At 46.9% G+C, this 19,127-nt stretch overlaps 1 protein-coding gene and 1 long non-coding RNA gene across 9 annotated transcripts in view; one reads left to right on the top strand and one right to left on the bottom strand.

Moving 5' to 3' along the window:
• The window catches only part of Fgf9 (fibroblast growth factor 9), a 34,917-nt gene extending 16,029 nt beyond the window's left edge, over positions 1-18,888 (bottom strand). Inside the window, exons 1-2 of one of the 8 annotated variants that reach the window (XM_087199458.1) lie at positions 18,678-18,888; positions 7,355-7,458 (exon numbers count right to left, since the gene is read on the bottom strand). In XM_087199458.1, the coding sequence (XP_087055584.1) occupies positions 7,355-7,384 (30 nt within the window). In that variant the 5' untranslated portion in view covers positions 7,385-7,458; positions 18,678-18,888. Of the gene's footprint in view, positions 1-7,354; positions 7,459-12,065; positions 12,290-12,735; positions 13,144-13,452; positions 14,063-14,150; positions 14,405-16,242; positions 17,342-18,677 lie in introns of those variants that run through there. The other 7 variants (XM_004854857.4, XM_087199460.1, XM_087199459.1 and 4 more) reach the window with 7 other exon arrangements.
• On the top strand, positions 13,211-15,151 carry LOC147821733 (uncharacterized). The gene is made up of 2 exons (XR_015446616.1): positions 13,211-13,397; positions 13,540-15,151. It is a non-coding gene; the product is annotated as an uncharacterized LOC147821733 (long non-coding RNA).
• Positions 18,889-19,127: the final 239 nt, after the last annotated feature.

Genomic DNA, 19,127 nt, shown 5'->3' with positions numbered 1-19,127 from the left:
CTCCAGAAGACGGAGGACATGACCTGGAAGACCACACCTTCTCTCCAAGAACGTTTCACTCCATCGTTCCATTTCAATGGAAAAGTAGAGGAATGGTCTGAGGAATATTCAGAGTCTTCCAGATGACTGCCTCATAACCACATACGACCACAGTTGGCTCTCCACAACCATGGGTTCTACATCTGTGGACTCCACCAACCACAGAGCAACAGTGCTCAAACAAATGCATCTGTGATGAACACAGATGCAGGTTTTCTGGTCTGTATTCCGTAAACAATATAGTACAGCAACTACGTATACTACATTGGTATTGTAAGTCATCTAGATATGATTTAAAGTCAATAAGAGGCTCCGGGCAGTGGCCCACACCTTCAATCCCAGCACTCTGGGTCACTGAGGCAGGAAGAAGAATCACAAGTCTGAGCCCAGCTGGGGCAACTTAGTGCCTTAGGGAGACCCTGTCTCAAAATTTTATAAAGGACTGGGGATATAGCTCAGTGCGAAGGCCCTGATTTCAATCCACAATACTGGCAAGAAAAGAGTAGAGATTGGGCAAGGAGGAAAAAGACAAAGAGAAAGGAAAAAGAAAAGACTATGAGAGTACGTAAGTAGGTTCTATGCACATACTATGCCTCTTTATATAAGAAACTCGAACATCCCAAGGATTCTGGTATCCAAGGAGGGTCCTAAAACCAATTCCTCCTTCACTCCATGTATATGGAAAGATGGCAGTCTTTAGGTTTAAAATTATGTTCAAGGCTACTTTCACCACCAGGACTAACAGGCACACTTGGTCAATCAGTGGTATGCTGGGGACCAGAAGCATCATTTGGTCTCACAGCAAGTCAGAGAGGAGGCAATTAGGGAGAGAATGGAGTCAGTCACCTCCAGCACTCTAAAGAGCAGGCATGTGGAGCTCAGACACAGCTGAGCCACAGCTCTTGGACCCATTACGGGGAAGGAGGCAGTATCCTAGTTACAGGCATGGAACATCATCCATTATTCTAAGCCCATCATGCCAATTTGGATTTTTTTTCACCTTATAGTTTGGTTTGAACTATAAAGAAATATGTTTTTTATTAAAGTTGTCAAAGAGGTGTAGGTATAAGGAATTTATATCCATTTTTATGTTTGTACATATTCAAATAATGTAGTAAAATAATATAAGTCAATATGAGGCCCTAAGCATCTGAGATACAGCCAGCCCTCCCTAACTGTGGGTTCTGCATCCACATATTCAACCAAGCATGGATCAAAAAACATTTTTTAAAAATTGCATCTGTACTAAACACGTACAAGTATTTTTCTTGTTGTCATTCCCTATCAACAACAATTTACCTACCATTCACATTGTACCAAATATTATACATTATTTAGAGATGGTTTTAACCTACAGGAAGGTGTGCACAGAACCTATGCAAATACTGTACAATTTTACAGAAGGGACCTAAGCATCCAGATGTTCATATCCATGGGGTTTCCTGGAACCAATCACCCACAGATATTAAGGAACAACCATACTTGGGTTTTTACTTTTAAAGAGGTGGGCACATTCCACAATTCTGAGAGCAATGGATCTACAGGGCTCCTCTCACCTACTGTACAATATGAAACACCATGCAAGGAACTTCTTTAATGAGTATAGCTCTACCCAGAAAGGCCACTGCCCCAACTAGTGTGCTTATTAAAGAAAGTTTGTGAGCATTGGAAACACAGTTAAAACCCACTCTACCTTGGCTGTTGATTTTACCGATGCATATAAATTATGGTCCAGTGATGACCCTGGAAATATAACTAAACCCACTAGTAAATTCCTATTTAACAAACACCTGTATCAAGATGATGGCAGGCATGGTTCCAAGGCACTGTAAGTAAGCCTGAGTCCTCACTCTGTACCTACAAGTTCTAGGCCATTGACCAAGTCAATCAACCTCTCCCTTGCTTGGTGTGGGACACAAATGAGGTAATAGCTGTGAAAACTGCTGGACTTTGTAAGTGAACAACTCCAGAGTACACAGTGCTATCACTGCATAGTGCTCAAATACAGTGGACTCTGTGTGTGCATGGCTCAGGACTGCTTGAATAATTGGGTCAATGACCATTACCATGTGCCAACTGCAAAGAAAGTGCACAGCTGAGCCTCCCGAAGATAGAAAGATTATAAGACAAAGACTGTAACTTCCAAACCTTTCTGCAGTGGGAGAGACCAGCAAGAATTAAAATTGTAGGTAGAATAAAGTAAGTGCTCTAAAGAGCTACAAAGCAGAGATGCTGGTACTTCCCCAGCTGGGTGCTGCCCTTAGGCATCACTTTTGCAGATTCGGCACTCCACATTCCTACATCATTACAATTTACAGCTGGTGCTACTGTTTTTTTGTTTTTGTTTTTGTTTTTTTGGTACCCAGGGATTGAACTTGGAACTTTGCGCTTGCGAGGCAGGCGGCGGAACCACTGAGCTAAATCCCCGGCCCTGGTGCTACTATTTTTTAATGAAAAGATCAAATAAATACCTTTCATGAAATGTGAGCTTCTTAAAGGAGATTCATTTTTTTCACAGCATTCTTTTCAAATGAGGCATTTATTATAGCCAATTATTTTTGATGTGTTAAATTATCTTGATAATACTCAAGACAATTTAGATTAAGCCCCTAATGTAACTACCTGAGCCTTATCGCAAGTCCCTTTAATAAAAATCAAAGTGACAAATGTGAAGTAATACTCTAATTCTCTGGTTGTGTATGCATACATGCAATCTATCACCCTCTCTAAATTCTAACCTGGCAGCATATTCTGGCCTATACCTTTGAAAGGTTATGTGCTTTAACCTGTCTGCTTTTCTTTTGATGCGACTCCTATTCATCCCTCAAGATCACCTTCAAATATTACCACCCAAGTGTCCTATACAGTTCTTTAAGCAGTCCTTTGGGCTACCAAGATGTGTGTGCATTCCTCCACTTTAGTAAATCTCACATTTCACTGAGTGATTTATAAGATGCTTCTTCTATCAGAGTTTGAGATATCTGTTTCATGGTTATGCTCTTATCACAATGCTAGACACGGAAAAGATATGACTGGGAAATAAATGAATGAGCAAATAAAGAAATAAACACATGGATAAATTAACACATGAATACAATAACCAAACTAATGAGATATCAGAATCCCATCTAGTTTCCTAACAAGTATTATCCACTTACTTTTTTCATTTTTAGATCTATTCTCAAGGTGAACTTGGAGGCCAAAAAGAAAAATTATATAAATGTACAGACCAAATTAATCTCCAAAAGTACATTCTAAATGGGTTTTTGCTAAATTTACACATTAGTTTACTTCATAAAAGTGACTCCTATTTCCCAAAATCTCTTATTTACCTTCTTTTATAATGAGGTCAGTCTTGTCAGTGTTTTCTGACATTTAGGAACAAATTCCACGTTAGTGTGCTAACCTTCACTCAAGGTCACACAGGATTATGGAAGCCCCATTTTCTGTGTACTTCATAATAGACTCACCACCTGTTTCTTTTTCCTTTTCTCAGTCTCAATAAAAATGAGGAATCTGATTGCTCCTCGTTCCCACTGCCAGGCCAGTCATGATTACCGCACACCCAATGGGAAACATGAGATTCCAGCCCCAGAGGAATCTCCCCCCTCTCTCTCTCACCTCCAGAAGGTACAGACCAAAGGGAAATACCTGCTGCCTGGGGAGCACACCTCCAGCTCTGCACAAGGGAGCAAAAGATCTCGCTGCCTAAACGGTGTGTGCACAGAAAGCATCACAATGTGGCAGAGAGAATCAAGAGGGAAACCTGCAAAATCCAAACTATAGAATTCCTAAACTCTATCCATAATAGGAAGATCCATCACACATCTCGGACTCAAGTTCTCCACCTTAGAGATGAGGAAAATAAGGGCCCAGTGCCTACTTAGTAGCAAAGACTTGATGAAAGCTCAACCCTATTCTTGCTGCTGCACAATCTTTTCTCCAGTCTCCTGCCCCCTCAGGCTGTGCACACCACGGACAACACAGCCATAGCCAAGTAATCAAGGGAATGGAAGACAGCAAGTCTTCCTGCAACTAGCATCCTGAGTGCATACCCCCCATACTAGGGCATATACTTCAAGGCCCATGCCTATATAGCTCATGAAGAGAAGGGAAACAAATCACAACTTCTAATTCATTTCACTCCAGTGAGCATTTACCAAGCACCTACCATGTACAATGGCCATCGCTGTGCATTAGGCAACACAAGGGAAAAAAATGTGCTCTATGCCTTTTGATCCATTGGGGAATATCAAAATATACTGGGCCATACTACAAATTGTACTGCTACCAATGTAATATTGGAAATATAAACAAAGTATTCATTGGACCAACAGGAAAACACAAGAAATGCTAACTAGAACAACTAGGGCTACAGTTCAGGGTAGGATGAAGAGTTTGCAGAAGAGATTGATATTTTCATTGGATCTATTAAATAAAGAGTGCTGCTTCATCAAGCAGAGAAGGACAGAGAAAGGCATTCCAGAAAGAGGAATTAACCTGACCACATGTACAAGTCAGACTACATGGCATGCTTGAAAAACAGCAAATAGTCAGAATGGAATTATGTCAGCAATGCAGATCAAGGTAAAGTGGCTCATGAAAAGCACTGAATACTATGCCAAAGTATGTGGGCACTATCCTTCCCAGGCACGTATGTGAAGGGACTGAGGGGGAGAGTGACACTCATACCTGGGCATTGAAAGTAACTGCCAGCAACATGGAGAATACTTTGGAGATGGAAGATGCGGAGTATGGGGAAGCATCACAGGAAATCACAATGAGGAAAACAGTCTCTTCTGGCACACTCAGAGCAATTTCCAAATCTGAAGGTACTCTTCATAGGAAAAGGTCTATATTTCTCAAGAAAACAAAAAGGAAAGGCCATTCTGTCTTTTCTTGGACTCCCTCCTTTGCACAGCTGGGATTCTATGATTGGAGCTATCAGGTAGTAAAGTGGCCACAAAAGCACACTTCAACCCCTCACCCCTCACATGCTCAAAAAGCCCCACTTGAAGCAGTGAGGATTCACGGGAAACCTAACGGGGCAGTCTGGCTCCCCAGACAACATGCAAACTGGGGCTCTCCAGCTCTCTACTTCCCGATGCCACTTCCTGCAGTATGGTCACGGGTGCTCACTGGGTCTACATTCAAGGTACTGCTCACCTGCTCCAAGCACCTTTCTATGAACTGGGACATACACAGACTAGAGGACAGCTGTGGGAGAGGACAGATGACTCAGGGAACGACCAAAATAACACAGACAGGGAAATGAGGCTGAGCCCAGTGAACAATCCCACAGGCAGCTTGGCTGCACACAAAATGAAATGCGCTCTCCTTGCCACCTGAGAAACCGCAGGCGTCTGGATCATGCTGATGATTTTAGATGACAGCCTGGTCATCCCTCAGCTGTGGAGAATATTCCGAAGAGGCACATAGGTAAAGCTTGGAGCAAATGACATATGGCCTCCACTTGGGTTTACTTGCTCATCATACCCTTCAAAAATGTTTTATGAAACAAGACAATATATAGGAACTGTATTCTGTATGTGTGATTTAAAATATTTCAATGTGCACAGATTAAGATAGATACTCAAAAATCACCTTTTTCGGTGGGGATATGTGATGAGAAAAGTTTGGAGACCACTGTGATAAACCCACAGTCCCTTCCACTTAAGGATAGAACTTCTGCTCCACACACAAAAGAGCACTTTACTGAATTCAACTGAGAGCAACTTAAAGCTACCTTCCGTATATAAAAGTGAAAAAACACAGGGCATGGCAAAAAAGAACATCGTTTTATATTATTTATGCTAAAAAGTTTCCTTCATGTATGCTATATCTTATATGTCTTTCTTCACACTTAAAAAATGTTGGCAAAAGTCATTCAGGAAATAAATAACTTTGCCTAAACCAAGAGCTGTGTTTAAAAAGCTAACATCAATTCTATACTTAACAAACATATTTTTAAATAATTTATTTTCTTAAAAGGTACTTTAGATATATATATCCATATATATATATATATGTACCTACACAGTTATACACAGGTGTGTGTATATATATATATATATATATATATATGTATATATATGCTTTTAAAAAGCACTTTAAATATACATGAACCATTGTTTGAAATTTTACCAAGGTAGAAAAATCACATCTTGAATCATTCAAAATGGCGTGTGTTATATTCAAATTACGCAGTCCACACTTTCGTGTCCTCTGAAATATTTGAGTGAAAATGTACCCTATCTAGAGCATTTCTGAATTATATATATGTACATATATTTTTAACTAGTATATGGATAGGAAAGGAGTACATCTAGAAAAAATTTTGCCTTTCATTTCTGTCAACTGAGGCCTCCACAGCTTTTTCCAGTCTGAGACTTTTTTTTTTTAATTTTCAACTTTTTGTAGGCTCTAAACAAAGTTCTCATATTCCAGATAGCATGGATTAAATTCTCACTTGACTGCCAATAATTATGAAAAACTAAAGGTTTATTTGATTGCCATTTTATTGTTGAAACGCCAAGATAGTATATAGTAACAAACAATCTATCATTTATACTCACCCAAAACTTAGCAAAACCTAAGTTCCTGCCGTGTGCAGCGCACTGTGTTTTGGACACTGTGCTGGGAAGAGCAAAGAGATCTAGGATGTACAGTGAGTCGCCTCCCTGCACGGCAAAAGCAGTGACTTTGTCTCACTCACAGCTACATCCAGCACCTAGCTCAGGGCCTGGCACCTGGCAGGGTATAATAAATCCTTTGTCACTGCCCCCCCAAGGACCTTCCAACCCAGTGGGAATAGAAAGTGAGGCCAGAGGAAAAAAAACTCATAATACTTGCAAATAATCACAATGTTGTTATATTCTTGCTCACATACAAGCTATCTGACAATAATTTCCATCTCCCCCTGCATAATTAAACTCTTACGTCGTTCAGAGAAAGGACTGAGACTCACTGCATGGTCTATTTCTAGTTTTAATTACAATGCTTGGCAAAGCTTAGATCATTTCAATTCATTTCAAAAATAACTCCCATTCAATATAAGAAGATGAGAATTTTCACACTTGTGAATTTTTATTTTCTTGATAATGAAGATGGTTTGGCATATTAAGCATTTGCTTAGCAACTTTGGTCCAGTGAAGATGCAGTTGATGATGTATTAATAAAAGTGGAATGGCTTGCCTCAAAAAGTAAAAACTGACATTCACCTTCCTGTTTCATTTCTAGCTCTTTTAATCTAGAGAAAAAGCAGGTCAAACAAAACACGGGACAGGGAAATTGACACAACGTGTCCCATACTTACTGATCCGTACAGCTCGCCCTTCTCGTTCATCCCGAGGTAGAGTCCACTGTCCACACCACGAATGCTGACCAGGCCCACTGCTATGCTGATAAATTCCAGAATGCCTGTGAGCCAAACATCAGAAGGCAGAGGAAAAGTTAGGGCAAAGGCCACATCCCAGAGTCTTAGCATCCCACGGGGGTTGGAGGGCAAGTGGCCCCAGGCCCCAGCAGAGGTCACTTCAGACAAGTTAAAGAAGTGTCTTCTCTTTGAAAACCACAGCCCAAAAGAACTGATTTGCCAGCTAAATTCTATCTTGACCCCAAAACACTTAGCAACGTGAGCTAGGCACAGTAGTAGGTGGCTGCAGCCCCAGTTACTTGGGTAGGTGAGAGCAGAGGATGGCTCGAGCCCAGGAGTTTGAGGCCAGCCTGGGCAACATGGGAAACACACAACGTACCCAGGTGACTGACATAATAACTGAAACATTTCCATTTTTTTTAATTACCATCCACAGAGACATGCTAAAAAGTGACAGGACAGATCAGCCAATGTACATAGTTTAATAACTAGAAGAGTATTGATACCCGAAAGACTTTGGGTGGAAAATTGTTTAAGCAGAGATGTTTGGGATATGGGGGCTACTTCTACTTTATAAATGTGAGATGAAGTGTTTATGTCTGGGAATCTTCGCCTTGGACTTCCTCTAAGAATGTTAAGAAATAAACATCTATTGTTTAAACAAAAAAAGAAATTTGTATTAGGTACAGATCAGAAAAAAATTCCTGCTAAAGAATGGTCTTATGTCTCTCAAAATAAGAGTATGAACTGCTAACTAAAGCCTTGATTGATTTATACAGAAAATTATCCACCTCTATTGCATAACTTTATTGAGTTCCAACTGAAAAACTAAACTAGCCCACACATATCCCAAATATCTCTACTTAAACAATTTTCCAACTACAGTCTAGCTTATATTGATATAAAAATACTTATTATTTTTAATGATCTTTTTTTGTTGCACTTATCTAAACCTCAAGGAGATAGTTAAACAATTCTGACAGCATCATATTCTGGATGGAAAAATATCCTAGATTCCAAAAAATGCTCTTGATTTAAAAGAGGCATGGAATACCATATCCCAAAATCAAAACAACATAATGATCTTTTATTTCAGTCTCTCCCCTTGCTTATTTCACTAAGAATAACAACACCTAAGCTGGACATAAATCCAGAATTTTATGGCCACGCAACAATAGCTTCAATTTCTGTAAACATATTGCTGTTTTAAAGTGATTATCCCACAATATATTCAGGGTACTGTTAATATTCCTTGTGCTCAGCCATTTTCCCATTTTTGTTATAAAATATTACACTTTGTGTGGAACTTGTATCAACAAATCAAATACTGAGCTCTTTTAAAAATATCTTCAAATATTGAAAAAATTTACTTACATTTAAGAGTTTAGAAAAAACTTAGGGTAATACTGTCTATAGTCAGTCTCATGTGACTAATAAAAAAGCACTTTGTGGATTTTTAAACAATTAATTTTGCTACTGTCACAAAAGACTGTGCTGTAATCAAATGAAGACATGAACTACATAAATCTAATAAAGAAAAGGATTAACCAGGAGGAAACTCTGTTTCAACGTGATGCAAAAAAAAAAGAGCTATTTCTTCCAGGAAACCATTCCTAATTCTTTTATAAGCACAAAATATTACGAATTATCTCATGCATACAGTTTCCAGAATATCTGCACATGCAAAGGTACTGATTTTAATAGAATATGAAAGAGTACCTGGAAAAGTATATAGAGAATTTACAATTTGACTCTAATAATCTATGACTATATCATGAAAAATGCATCTACAGCTAGACAATTTATAACTAGTCTTTCTCCATCTTGGAAAACAAATGGAAGGGTAAAAGAACCAACATTTCCATGGGATCCATTCCACATGAAATGTACTCCCTTTTCGATGCAACCATTTTATTTCATTTTACCATTCCTAACTTTTAGATTTCAAAACAAAGAACCAAAACTGTGGTCTATTATTCCTATTAGGAGTCTGGTATACATGAATCTCTTCTTAGCTCCGAAAACCACACACAATCATATACATCCTGAAATTAGTATAAGGAGTTAATTCATCTCCTGTTCTCATTTTAACATGAAATTCAGGAAACATTTTGCCCTCTTTCAAGTCTGTATAATCTAATTCACCAAGTCAGTGAAAAAGAGGTTTAATCACAAAACGAAAAGATACTTGCATCCTGTAAGAGCAGGAGATGATAATCTTTCTGTTTTTCCTAAGCAGGAGGCAGTTCTGAGAAATAACAAATAGTGGCCAGCAGTGCCCACCAGATCTGCCCAACATGATTTCATAAAACCATTTAACAGGCTGGTATGCACAACATCAAGGATAACAGCAACAATAATAATGATTATTATGATAGCTAAAATACTTAAGCATTTAGTCTATGCCAATGAGAGGCCTTCTCTCCCTCAGTCTTAAGGACAACCCTAGGCATTACAATGTTTTAACCCCTCAAGCGCAAATGGGAAAACTGGTATTTCAGAAGTTTAAATAACTTGTCCCAAGCAATCAGAGTTTAGACCTATTTCCTTAACTATGACACACATCTTAACATTTGGTTTTACCTTTTTTCAAGTGTTTGTGATTTATTTGCCATTTTCACATAGTTATGTTCAGAAATTATTGGATACATAATTTAGAAATGAAAGTATTAAGCTGTCTATGTTGGTCTTTCCTGGTCTCGATAAGACAGTTGAAATTCAGACACATCCATCTATTCATCCAACAAACTATTATTGAGCGACTACTATAAGCCAAGCACCATGCCACTTATTGAAGATATAAAGATGGATAAGCCCGCAGAGGCCCTGCACTGTCAGGCTGCTCACCAGCTACACCAGTGCCTCTTTATCTGTATGTGGGAGGGGGTAACATTCCTTGGATGCTTTCAGCCACTGAGAGTACCAAATCCTATATATACCACACTTTTCCTATATACACGCATTCCAATGATAAAGCTCAACTTACAAGTTAGGCAGGGTAGGAGGTTAACAATAATAATAAAACAGAACATTTATAATATATTATAATTAAAGTTAAAGCTTATGAATTATTTCTGGAATTTTCCACTTAATATTTTCAGACCACAAAGGGACACAGGTAACTGAAACTGCAGATGGGAGGGGGCTACTGTAGCAGGAAAAGCAAATAACCAGATAACTGCAGTGACAGAATGGTGAAGGCATGAGAACAGACAGATGTTCAGGGTGTGGGCAGTGTTCAAAGGCAGGTGGTTCCTTCAGTCTGAGGAAGGCAAGTCAGAAGCAACTTCCCCCTAAATACCTGAGATAAGTCTCTAAGGAGCTATCCACACAGGACAGAATGATCTGGTGACCCCGGCGAATAAGATTTCATCACTTCCAACCACCCACCCTGTCTCTGCAGCTCCTTGACAACACAGATCTCCAGAGAATAGCCCAGGTTTTCATGAGGTCACCTAGTGACCCAAGGGCCAGTAGACAACCAGAACGTGTGAGTCACAGCCCTCTCCCACACACAGGGAGCATCAATACTCTGAGGTCAGGGAGACCTGGCAATCCACTAACAGGATCCCACCCAACCAGACTGGAATCCTTATCATTCCTGGTACCATCTTGTCCATGCTGAACCATCACCTCGGCCAGGTCTGTGAAGCCCTTGCTGGGCCAGAACTGGTACCCAGCGAGTGGTTCCAGCCGTCCTCTGAGTCAACCCTACAAACACAAGTACGCATTGTGCAGACTGAAGGTGTGGGATCTGGAACAGCTCAGGAAAAGGCTTTTCCGTAGAGATACCTGAGCCTTTAATGACTAAGAGGAGACAAAGCAAAAGAAGGAACAGAAGAAAGAAGGGAATGATGGAATTGTGCCTAAATTAAAAATCATGGTCCTCACTGAAGTATCACAGCAACCTGTCTCTCCTCCTCGTGGGCACAACCAAGACAGCCTCAGCTGGCTCACTGTGCCTCAGAAGAGCCCAAGTATGGGGAACGATGGAGCCACACTGGGCGTACAAGTCTGGTGAGCAGTCATCTCCCTACTCTCTTGCACCGTGGCCAACAGTCCCAAAAGAGGATGGGTTTATTGGGCTTCACATGGTCTGATGATAGCCCTGTATCACCCACCCTGGATCAACAAGAAACCAGGTCCACGTCTACACTACTTCAGGAAAATGGCCTGATCAAGCCTTCTTCCTTCTCCGGGTCTCCAGAGCTATTAGGGATCAGTCCCAGGGCTGATGGGGTTTCCCTCCCTCTGCCCAGATGGATCATTAGCCCCATGTTGGCCCAGCCTCCTAGGACCCACTTGGGCTGGGCTTTACCTCAAAGGCTGTAGCAGGGTCAGCCTCAGGGAGTGGGAGGGAGGACCAAAGCCACTTCATCCACCCAACCTGAAAAACCATCTGTCAACCTGGCTCTAACAGCTCTTCAGTAAGTTTGCTGAATTAATAACTGAATGCATATAAATAAATGTCCTCTATCATGTTGATAACAAGAAAAAACTAACACAGACATCCTAATATTTCATACATATACCTATACCTAGAGAGAGAGAGAGACGGGCACATCGTGGAGTTGTGAAGTCAAGGGTTCCCCCTTCTCAGCAGAGCTTCAACTCCCCCAGAGCAGCCCACCCCAGGCTCCAAGTCACGCACCTCTGTGCCTGTATTTAGTAAGTTCCAGTCTGCATCACCCTGAGCAATCCTGAGTTTGCATAGGAAATGAACTGAATGGAAGGAGAACCCCACCAAATTTTCTAGAATCTGAAGCAAGCCTAAACAACAGTCCCTTAAAGAGGCAGTCCTACCCTTAATGAGGCACTGAAAAGTAAGATACAGTACCAAGAACAGAATGTTTTAAAGTGCAAAACTCTGGCAACAAGATGTTCTAAACCTTCGTTTATTAAAAAAAAAAAAAAAAAAATCACACTATCATGCGTTCTCTCCTCTGGTGCAGCCTGGGCCTGACACCTGCCTCCCACTCCAAGGAGGCTCCGTTGGGGTGGTCATCTGGACCTGATAAGGTCCAGAGCTGCAATCCCATCCCAGAGGAGAGCCTGCTTGGGCTGCCCCAGGCCCCGGTACACTTCTCTATTCCTCTACATGACCACTGCCCAACGGATCTTCTGCTCCCCCTTTTCCCCATCTAGCTAGGCCAGACTGCCCTAAAAGCGAAAATATAGATAGGAACAAACACACCACCCCACCTACCCCAACAAGCCTGTGGACCACAGAAATAATCCCCAGCTCCTCTTCTGTGGGTTCAACCTCAGGTCCACACCTCCCACCCCAGGGAAAAAGACAAAGGGCTCCCTCAAGACCCCACCTAAGTTGCCCCGCTGGCTGCAGGTCCTGCACGAATAGCGAGCTGCCCCACAGCACCCACATCCCCTGCACTGTGCGCTGGGTCACTGCCAAGGCGCCAGCAGCTGCAGTCACCTGCGGCTGCACAGGGGCGGCAGAGCCCCTCTTCCCAGCTCGCCTCCTTCTGCTGCTCCCTCTCAGGCAGAAAACGCATCTTCGGTTCTACTGAAGGCGCAAACGCACCCCACCCCCACCCCCGGCTACTCTGAGGCTGAGGGTGGGGCAAGGTCCCCAGAGAGGAGTCGAAGTGAGGGGCCCGGGGAAGAGGAGGCGGGCAGAGGCCCTGCCCGAGCGCCAGGTGTGACGCGGGTCGCCGTCGTCGCAGCGCCTCGGCCCCACGCGGCCACCGCTCCCTCCGCCTGCCCTGCGCCGCCGGGTCCTAGCGCCTCTGCGGCCACAACGTCCTCTCCGGCAGGGCCGGGCCGGCACCAGAAGGAGGCTCCCAGCACAAGCACAAGGTTGCAGAGGTTGCTAATATTGGGACCTGCCAGGAGACCGAGGCATTGCCGTCACCCCGGGGGCCCGCTTCTTGCTGCAACCGGACGAAAGACTTCACCCTCCTGCCACCTCCCGTCCTCCCACCCCCACTGCGTACAGCCACCCACGCAGCTCCAGCCAGCACCGGTGAGTGGCACAGCCTACGCCCGCGCACCCTTCCCCCGCGCAGCACCGGGCCGACCTGCTAGCTCGAAGCCGGGGACGTACTGTGCGGAGCGAATCGGGAGGAGATGTCATTTCCTTGGCGACAGCTTCCTCCAACCTCTAGGACCAAGGAGCGGTGAGGAGAGCTAGCTGTTTTTGTTCGAGGGGCCCCTGTACAGCGGCTGTACCTGCAGTCCTTGTCGGATGACCCCAGGACGCGCCTCTCCTGCTCTGCCCACCCGTGTGGTGCCCACCCTTGCATCCTTGCTCTCCTCGGTGGCAGAGTTACTGAATTTCTGATGACTCGATTTCGTGTGCCAAACGTCCTATCCTAAAGGTGACTGCATTAAAAAAAAAAAAAAAAAAAAGCCCTCGGTGGGGTGGAGGTGCACGGAACAGCTGCAACTGGAACATCCCGCGATTTCTGCGCGCCTGGGCCCAGCCACGCTGCACCCAGCGTAGCTGCCGGTAAATTCTCACCGTGCAGCTGGCCGCCCGCCCCCCCGCCGCGGCGCCCTGCAGCTGTGCGACCCCGTCGCATCCGCGCGCACCCAGGCTTCCCGCGCGCAGGGCCGGCGCCGAGGCGGGGGCAGGAAGGCCAGCGGCCCTAGCCCCACACTGGCGGAGCGGCTAACAATAGCACGCCGCCCCAGCCACCCGCCTCCGCGGCCCTTTGTCCTCCCACCCCACCTCTTCCCCTGCGGCTCCGTCCGGGAGGCCAGGGCCCCGACCCACCTCCCGGATAGCGCAGCGCGCGCCGACCCTCCAAACCCTGGCTGTGCGCTTCGGCCAGAGTGGAGGGGCTCGGGGCGCGACCGCGGAGCTTTGGTTCCGACCTCCAGCCAGTCCTCAGTCCCCGCCACCGACTCGCCGGCAGCAGCGCGCGCCTCCAGCCGTTCCCACACCGCAAACCACCGCGCTTCCCCGGGGCGGCAGCCGCCGGCCCGGACAGACCCCACTCGCACACAGAGAGAAGGCAGAGAGCGGCTGAGCTCGGGCAAAAGAAAGATCAGAGTCCCTAAACGCGGCTAGAAGCTTGCGAGCCTCTGCCCGCCGCCCACAGACACAGGGGTCTCCGCAGCTCCGAAGGGCGCCTCGAAGCCCGCTGCAAAGAGAGCCAGAAGGCGAGAGAGTTTAGGACCGCGCGGAGCAGGCTGGGCCCCGCCGATTGCGCCGCGGGGCCGCTGACCCGCACCTGCTGGCCGCGAGCGCGGGACCCGGGGCGGCTGCGGGGCGCACCCAGCCCGCGCCCCCGCCGCCTGGACGTTCGCGTGCCGGCGGGTGGCCGCGCGGCCCAACGCCCTAGCCTCCCAGCCTGCCGCCCACTGCCTGTTGTTCTGCTATTGAACGCTAAGCAGGCGGCAGCCCTTAAAGCGGCCCGATCGAAAAGCACTTCTAGCAAAGTTTAGTCTTCCAGATAACCAGAGATGCCTTGCTTCTGGGGTGGTGGGAAGCCGCTTATATTTCAGCTGAATAATTGCACAGCAATGAGCTACGACTCTTTTTTAAGCAGCAAGAGAAGACAGACAGGTAGAGAATTTTACTAGGTTCAGCTTTGGGCTCAGGCTCTGGAATAAGCAAAAGGAGAAAAATCCTGGGCCTCGTGTATCAAGAATGACCTCCATCCCAGACCGGAGCCCGCCTCACCTTCTGGCATCACCTACAACTCCACGAAGCTAAGCGTGGAGTTAGATTGTGTTAAACATCTGGCATTAAAGCATGAGGGAAAAAAATCACTGCAGGACTTTGTTTTACGACCTAGTTTAAGTATTGTCAGGTGGGTTCACTCAGAAGTTAACTCCTTCCAACAGTCTGGTTGCCCAAACTGGCTTTTTTAAAGTAGGGGGGCGCGGAATACCCAAGATTGTCTCCACCCCAATCAAGACAGTGTTAGTTGACTTCGTGCTGAAGGGCTGCAGGTGCCCCAGCAGGCACGTGTGTGCAGGCATCAAAGTGGGCAGAGTCACCACCCTCCAGTCTGCAGCCCTCGGTGCTGAGTCACAAATACCCTCTGTGGCAAATGAAATCCTCGGGATGTCCTTTAAAATGAGCTCGAAGGTTTTGCACGCGCGCGCACACACACACTGGGGGGGGAGCATCAGCCACCCAGGACCCCACACACACAAAGCTGCACACTATGGAAATTTAAACGCAGAGGTTATAACTGATAGCTGGAAGGACAAACTCACCTGGCGAGAGTTCCACCCCTTCCCAAGTCATTTTCCCCAGACATCTCTGCCGGTGCTGCTCACAAAGTCAAAAACCTGACTTCAGTCCACCTCCCCACAGAACAATCCTCAGCAATCTTCACCCACGGGGCTCTCAGACCCGCAAGGGGGGATGGGGTGGGGAGATAAACAATATGGTTGATTTACAATTCAAGAGAATACTTATTAGGGGGAAAAAACTTAATCTGGGCACAAGATTTAAGGAAACTGAATGTATTTTTAAGTTCTTAGTAGTTAATGATTAAAGCTTTAAGCTCGTGGAGTCAGTCCATTCAAAAGAAACTTCCTAAACCCCATCCTCCCTCCCGCGTACATGATGCATAAGAACTAGGGACTTGTGCTATATTCATACATCGTAACCCCCTTTAAAAAAAAAAAAAAAAAAGGCCTTTCAATGTAGACTTGCACTAGTGCCAGCAGCAGATCTGCAATTCCGGAGGCTTTTTTCTTTCTTTCTTTTCCCCTGAGCTGGCAAGACACAGAGAAAGGGGAGAGAGAAATACCTTCCCGCATCCTCCCCGCAACCACCGCCACCTTCTTAATAGTTACAAACCGAACATGTCATCGCGTGGACACTACAGGGTTAATGTTATACCTACCAAATCGGCTGTGGTCTTTCCTGGTTCCCTGGATAGTACCATTGGGGAAAATTTCTAAGTGAAATCCAGTCCTGCAGTATAGCTGCCTCCGCCTGAGAATCCCCTTTAAATGATCCAAGTCCGTGACTGCGGGTCCCCTGGGGAGCCCCCCTGCTTCAGATTGACCCAGGTGGTCACTTAACAAAACCGGGCTGTCCACCGGCAACACGGGCACATTCCCAAACGGTACCGCATCCTGCACACCGAAATAGTTCCCAACTTCACCTAGGGGAGCCATCAGTCGACTCGGCTTTTGGAGCACAAGAATAAACAATAATGATGGTGTCAACCCAGGAGCTATTAGGCGAGGTATATCCAACTCCCCTCCCGTACTGCAGTTGCAGAGAGAGGGAAAAAAAAAAGGTTCTTTTCTTCAATCCATTCAATGCATAAATAAAAGTAATCTGCTGTTTCACTGGCAGAGGTTCAAGGTCAAACCACTGAGAGTCTAAGAAACCACCACTTTATACTCGCACACTGACATATTGGCGAACATTATCTATTAACTGTATCTCTATAGGTAGATCCCCAACGCTTAGCAGGCAAGAAGGTCTTCATCCCATCCGACCGTAATAAGGAAAACAATCCGTAGTTTCTCCATTTGCTTTGAGATCAGAATGACCATAGCCACTTAAATGCCCAGGCGTTATTATAGGGATTTTTAAGATGCACGGGCTACGTCAGAATTTACGGATCCTGACTCCAGGAAGGCATGCGCTGTTTTTACTCTCTAACCGACTCTGCAGACATCAGCATGAATCCTTCAAGGGGGGGTGGGGGATCTCACGGCGACCAATCTTCCCTCCCAGTCCCCCTGCAAAAAAATTAATAATAATAAAACAAAAAGAAGAAAAAACTTTAGGCGTCCAGAGCTAGTATCCAGAATTCTCCCGAGGCCCGGCAGAGATCCGCTGGCTTAGCTCGGGCGGCAAGCGGACGGCGAGGCGAGCTGAGACCGGAGCTCGCGTGCGCCCGGGCTGCCGCGAACAGGTGTCGCCGCGCCAGCCCGCGGAGCGTGGCACCGGGCGGAGCGCTCCTCCTGCGCAGCCCCGCCGCGCGCAGAGTGGCGCAGGCGGCGGCATTGGGCTGGGTTTAAGGTAGCGCCGTGCCGCCCGGATCCCCGCGGTCCTAGCGCCCTCCTCCCCCTCCGTCTGCTCTGCTGCAGGCCAGGCGCAGCGCGGCAGAGCGTGCAACTTCCTGGGAAGACGGCCGAGAAGCCCTGGCTTCCGAAAGAGAAGCCGAGGAGAGATGCACTGCGGAAGGAAAGAATCACCCGAAACTCCAAGTTCTCCTGCGGAATAAAAGGTGGTCACCTCGTACCTAGCTCGCTCCACGGGTGCAGGTTCAGAGTAAAACCAGGAAGTGGTTTTCACGTGCACTCCGTGATCTTGCATTGCATTATACAATATGAGTTGACAGAGTTGAAGGGAACGGGGTGGTTTGATGGGCTTGGATGGACATGGCAGTTTCTCTTTCATTCTCTAGCAGACACACAGAATAGCGCAAACTATATTGCAGGTAAGGCAGTTGGAGGTCAGTCTACACACGCGCGCGCACGCACACTCACACACACACACACACGCGCGCGCGCAACTTGCAGATGTGGCCACCGTTTAGATTTTGTTAGGGGCGTTGTGCTGCGCGTCTCCGGGCTGGGGCTGTGGCATGGTCGGCAGGGGGGCGCCAGAGACCCGCCTCGGGGCCGGAGTTCGGCTCGCGCCCGGGACGCGCTCCCGTCTTCGGAGAGTCCGAAGGGAGGCGAGCGCTCCCGGGGATTCCCTGTGGCCCCCAAGCCCCACTACTAGGACGAGATGAGCCCTCCCGAACCCTGCTGTCGCTCAAGAAGCGGAAAGTGAGTCTCCAGCGTGTCCCTCCGGAGCCCGAAGCCCGCCGGGCGCGCGGGGCGCGGGGCGCTCGCAGGACACTGGGGCCGCGGGTGCGCGTCCCTGCTCGGTCATGCCGTGGAAGCCGAGCTTCGGTCCCGGGCTCCGGCTCTCGCTCGCGGCCAGCGGCCTTCGCGCTCAGCAGCAGGCAGGGACAAAGAAACTCGCTGTCCGGGCCAAGCAGCAGGAGAGCGCAGCGGGACGCGCTCTGCGTACCGGGCCACCTCCCGCGCCGGGATCCCCAAGGCTGCGGGTGCCGAGCTGGGGCCCCCAGAACAAAAGCGCTGGCCCCACAGCCCGCCCGCAGGCCCTGGCTCCTTTCTCTGCTGCTCTTTGTTCACATTGTCTTAGAAATGGCCCGACTCGCGGGTCAAGATGGAGAAAGTTGCTGAGACTTGAGCGCAGCGCCAGCGGCGTAAGAGTCGGAAGCTAAGTCCAAAGCAGAGATAAGACCCCTGTGGGGGAGAAGCGGATCGAAGCCTTTTTACCGGGGAGAAATCAGATTTGCCTTACAAGTCAGCTAAAGGCTGGAGGTGAAGATCTGGAGCTAGCCCCTACTCCGGACCGGAGAGTTTCGCCGGAAGGTGAAAGGGAGCAATGAATCTGCAGATTTCGGGGACGCAGGAAGGCTGAAGGTCCCAGCCACCTGGAGCGACCTTCCTCTGTCCCCCGGGGTGCAGGGTACGCTCCCCACGGGCGCGGAGGAAGAAGAGAGAGGCCAAGCGCTCCCCCCCCCCATTTCTTTCCACTCCCACACCCCTTTGCCGCAGTCCAGGGCCATTGGGTATCCGGGGAACTGGCTCACTGCGTCCTGCTCACGAGTTTCTAGAGAAGGAGGGCCCTGCCCGGTGGTTTTTACTGTAGGCACAGCCGCGGTCGTGCAGAGTCGGCTTTAATGTTAACTGCCCAGTGGCAGATAAAAGCAGCTGGGGAGGAAGCGCCGCTTCTCATAAACCAGTAGAG

This window comes from Heterocephalus glaber, unplaced genomic scaffold (genome assembly GCF_053883595.1).
Source record: "Heterocephalus glaber isolate CG9 unplaced genomic scaffold, H.glaber_assembly_v1.0 deba00001719, whole genome shotgun sequence".
Lineage (NCBI taxonomy): Eukaryota > Metazoa > Chordata > Mammalia > Rodentia > Bathyergidae > Heterocephalus > Heterocephalus glaber.
The sequence above is the reverse complement of the archived record's forward strand: the minus strand, read 5'-3'. Positions and strand labels throughout refer to the sequence as shown.